The following is a 3,421-nucleotide window of genomic DNA, read 5'->3' as shown; positions in this document are numbered from 1 at the left end:
TTAGATTCTCCACTTGCTTTTTGAGAATGCTCTGGGCCCAGATCCGAGAGCTGAGCCAGGGGCCTGTGGCCACAGGCATATTGTCATGACATGGCCTTACATCACAGGCTCTTCACCTGCCTCTGCTGCAGCCACATCCTGGTCCTTGTCTTCAACAGATCTGCTCCTGCTCAGAAGCCTGAAACACCCAAATTCCCCTGCCTCAGCATAACCTCCTACCCTTCATCTCCCCACACTGATCACATCGCATTGCACCCCAGCCCCTGGCTTTTGCATCCTGACTCTCTTCTTCCTCCCACCGCAGGTCCAGTGATCTCAAAGAACTCTTCCCTATGTCTCTGTGACATCCCTTTACCAACCCCCCCTGCCCCAAGCCTATGTTAGGGCCTGACATGCCCCATGGGGCAGGGGTTCACCTCTTCTTTCAGGGCCTGCCCTCTGGGCGCCCCCTCCTAGTCTGCCTTCTTCTTATGTGGGTGCTGCTTCTCTGGTCCTTTGAGGACCCCCCAGGGTCTGCCCTGTTCAGCAAACCCTTCCCACCAACCTGCATCAGCCGAATCACCTTCAGAACAGACTGGGATCCAGACCCCTGCAACACAACTCTCTCCTTTATTCACTGGCTGCCAGATAAATTCCTGCCTGCTCCACTGGGCCTTCATGTGGCCACCCATTCAGAACCAGGCAGTGCCAGGTGGGGTGGGCAGCAGAAGGTCAGCGCTGTCCAGGGCATGGCAGGACCACATCCCACTGGGCAGGAGCTCAGAGTCAGTGGACCCTCACCTGTCAGAGAGGATCTCTTACCTATCCCCACTCTGCCCCGTGACCCGCCTGTCTCTTAGCCTCCCTGGCAAGATAAGGAGATACGCTTTGAGTAATTTTTTCTCCAAGTTTCACTGATCTCAAGTACTAGAAAGTGATGAATAAGTCTGTGGTTTGCTATGGAGGTTCCATGTCAGATAAAGATTCTTCCGAAGCCCGCCCTCCCCTCGCTTCCCGGGGCACGGGCACTAAATAAAAGTCGGAGGCTGTCTCAGACACTTCAGAACGCCACAAGGACCTGGACGAGACAGAATCATCCTGCCAGCCCAAACATGAGCAGTCTCTCCATCTTGCACCTGCTTCTGCTCCTGCTTGCACTCCATGCCCCTCAGGCAAAGGGGTTGCCTGTCGTGACATCGAGGACTCCATATTCTATGTTGATGAAGGAAATTATGGATGACCTAAAGAAAATAACTCCGAGTCCAGAAGTGAGTAGCTGGGATAAGGTTGGCAAGGGGCAGGGAAGGGCTGGCAGGTGCCTTGGGCCAATAGGACTCAGGGGCTCTCTCTCTCTCTCTCTGCCTCACCAGGGCTCCTTGAACTCAGATGAGAAGAATTTCCTGACGGTAAGAGTTCAGCCCCACACATGGGTGAACTTGGGTGGGTTCCCATCTACTTCCTGCCTGGTGACCTCAGGCACGTCACGCCACCTTGGCTAGCCTCTGTGTTTTCATCTGTAAATCGGGTTAACAGCACCTATCTCGGTGGTGGTGTTGTGAAAATTAAATGCACACTGCGTCAAGTTCCAAGACCAGCGTCTGGTGCTTATCGAGTGCTCGGGACATTTCCCCGGTTATGGCTGTAATAATGAAAATGATTTTGTTAATTACAAAATGAAAAGGCAGCTCTAGATGAACAATACCAGGGGCCTTAAGCTCAGTTTTCAGTTTCTGGGCTGGCAGACTAAAATTTCCCACAGGATCACACCTGCCACCTTCTTTTTCCTTAAATAATTGAGTCACGTTTTCCAATGCCGACCAGCACTAGTCATCATCACTTTCAGCTATTTTTCCTAAAGTGGTTATTTCACCTTTGCTCGCATGGCAATTCTTGGGTCAAACGAGAGGTAGAGTGTCTCCTGAGTCCATTGACCATTTGCATTTCCCCTCTCTTAGGCACTAATAGTTCACACGCTGCACCCCTTTCCACACTGGGGACAATCTCTGTGATTGTCTTCCTGATTTCAAGGAGCCATTAATTCAGTCACGGCCTTTTAGCTGCAAATATGTCCCTTAGCCAGCCTTTTGCCTTTTTAGAGTCTGTTTGGGGAAATATTTTTTTTCCCCCAAGTGCAAAAAGATTCACCCAGGACCTTCATGCAGCTCACAAGAGCCACAGGCTTGGGATGTGGGTAATGTAAAGCTTGTCTAGGGGTGTGCATTCACCTCTTGGCTGGTGACCTTTGGAGCAGTTCAGGGACACATCTGAGGCAAGAAGGGGACTAGGAAGGGGCTGTCCAGGGATGTCCCCAAAAGCAAACTTGAAAAACTGTGAGGGTGACGTCAGCCCAGCCGTAAGGACACTCTCCAACTTTCCCCCCTTACGTGTATTCTTTGTCCCCTTAGAAAGAGAGCCTTCTGCAGGCAAACCTGAAAGTATTCATGACATTTGCCACAGATACTTTTGGAAACGATTCAAAAATCATGAAAAATCTTAAGGTAGGTGAAGCTGTCAAGGGCTTGGGGATCCTTGACCCTGCTCTTCCTCTGGCAGGAGGGTAGCATGTCTTGCTTGTTATCGAGGAGAGTCTCTGACTGTTTGCTTTGGTCTCTCCCCACAGGAATTCCAGTCTGTGCTGCCCACAGCCACACCCACGGTAAGCTGCCCCCAAAATGCCCCTGAGGTGATGCCCTGAGCTGCAACTTGACTCCAGCCTGTCATCCACCTTCCAACCTGGCTCCATCTGATGATGCCTCCTTCTTTGTTTCTACACAGGAAGATCCAATTTTTATTGAGAACAAGAACTTGGGCGATTTCCGGATGAAATTGGAAGAATATTTGGTTATCATTAGAAACTATCTGAAGTCCAAGAACATATGGTTTTCCTAACATCTGAAGTCTGAAGCCCAGTTCCCTCTCTGAAGCCTCAGAATATCAGTGACAACAGACTGTCCTAAACTTCTTCGATGTTTCTCACATGGTCCAGGCCTGGAAGAATTAATTTTCTCCTGTGGAGTCAGATGAATCGTTGATTATTTAATTCCTGATATGTGTGACCCTAATTTGTCCTTTTGGGATTATGTTCTCATTTTTAATCTATTGAGACTTATTTATTTATGTATGTATTTATTTATTACCTTGTGCAAATGTGAAGGGTATTTATTTTAGCAGAGGAGTCATGTTCTGCTCCTTCTGGACAAAACTTAAGATGGGGACTTGGGAATATGTTCATTTGTACCTCAGGTTTGAAACTGAGGTACACATCTGTGAAAATAAACTACACTCTCTGAACAAATGCTTTGTTGCTAGTGTCTCAGTTTGACTCAGGTCTTAGTAACTCTCTCACTTGATGATTTAACATGCCTCCCTGCACTGGATGGGCCCTTGTACCCACACCCTGGCAATCTGTAGTCCACTGGGGAGCCAGATTGAATTTTAGAAA

The 3,421-nt window shown here is 48.8% G+C and overlaps 1 protein-coding gene across 1 annotated transcript; it reads left to right on the top strand.

Moving 5' to 3' along the window:
- Positions 1 to 877: 877 nt before the first annotated feature.
- Positions 878 to 2,868, top strand: LOC133251987 (interleukin-3). Its single transcript, XM_061424755.1, has 5 exons — positions 878 to 1,247; positions 1,350 to 1,385; positions 2,385 to 2,477; positions 2,600 to 2,635; positions 2,755 to 2,868. The coding sequence occupies exons 1-5, from the start codon at positions 939 to 941 to the stop codon at positions 2,866 to 2,868; spliced, it is 588 nt and encodes a 195-aa protein (XP_061280739.1). The 5' UTR covers positions 878 to 938.
- The last annotated feature ends 553 nt before the right edge of the window (positions 2,869 to 3,421 follow it).

Source organism: Bos javanicus, chromosome 7 (assembly GCF_032452875.1).
Source record: "Bos javanicus breed banteng chromosome 7, ARS-OSU_banteng_1.0, whole genome shotgun sequence".
Classification (NCBI taxonomy): domain Eukaryota; kingdom Metazoa; phylum Chordata; class Mammalia; order Artiodactyla; family Bovidae; genus Bos; species Bos javanicus.
The sequence above is the reverse complement of the archived record's forward strand: the minus strand, read 5'-3'. Positions and strand labels throughout refer to the sequence as shown.

What these genes read in the sequence shown, in the direction of transcription:
- LOC133251987 (XM_061424755.1), top strand. Translation starts at nt 939, where the DNA reads ATGGAGGTTCCATGTCAGATAAAGATTCTTCCGAAGCCCGCCCTCCCC. An exon ending in AAATAACTCCGAGTCCAGAA is followed by an intron (nt 1,248 to 1,349) that starts GTGAGTAGCTGG and finishes CTGCCTCACCAG; the next exon opens with GGCTCCTTGAACTCAGATGA. An exon ending in TGCCCACAGCCACACCCACG is followed by an intron (nt 2,636 to 2,754) that starts GTAAGCTGCCCC and finishes GTTTCTACACAG; the next exon opens with GAAGATCCAATTTTTATTGA.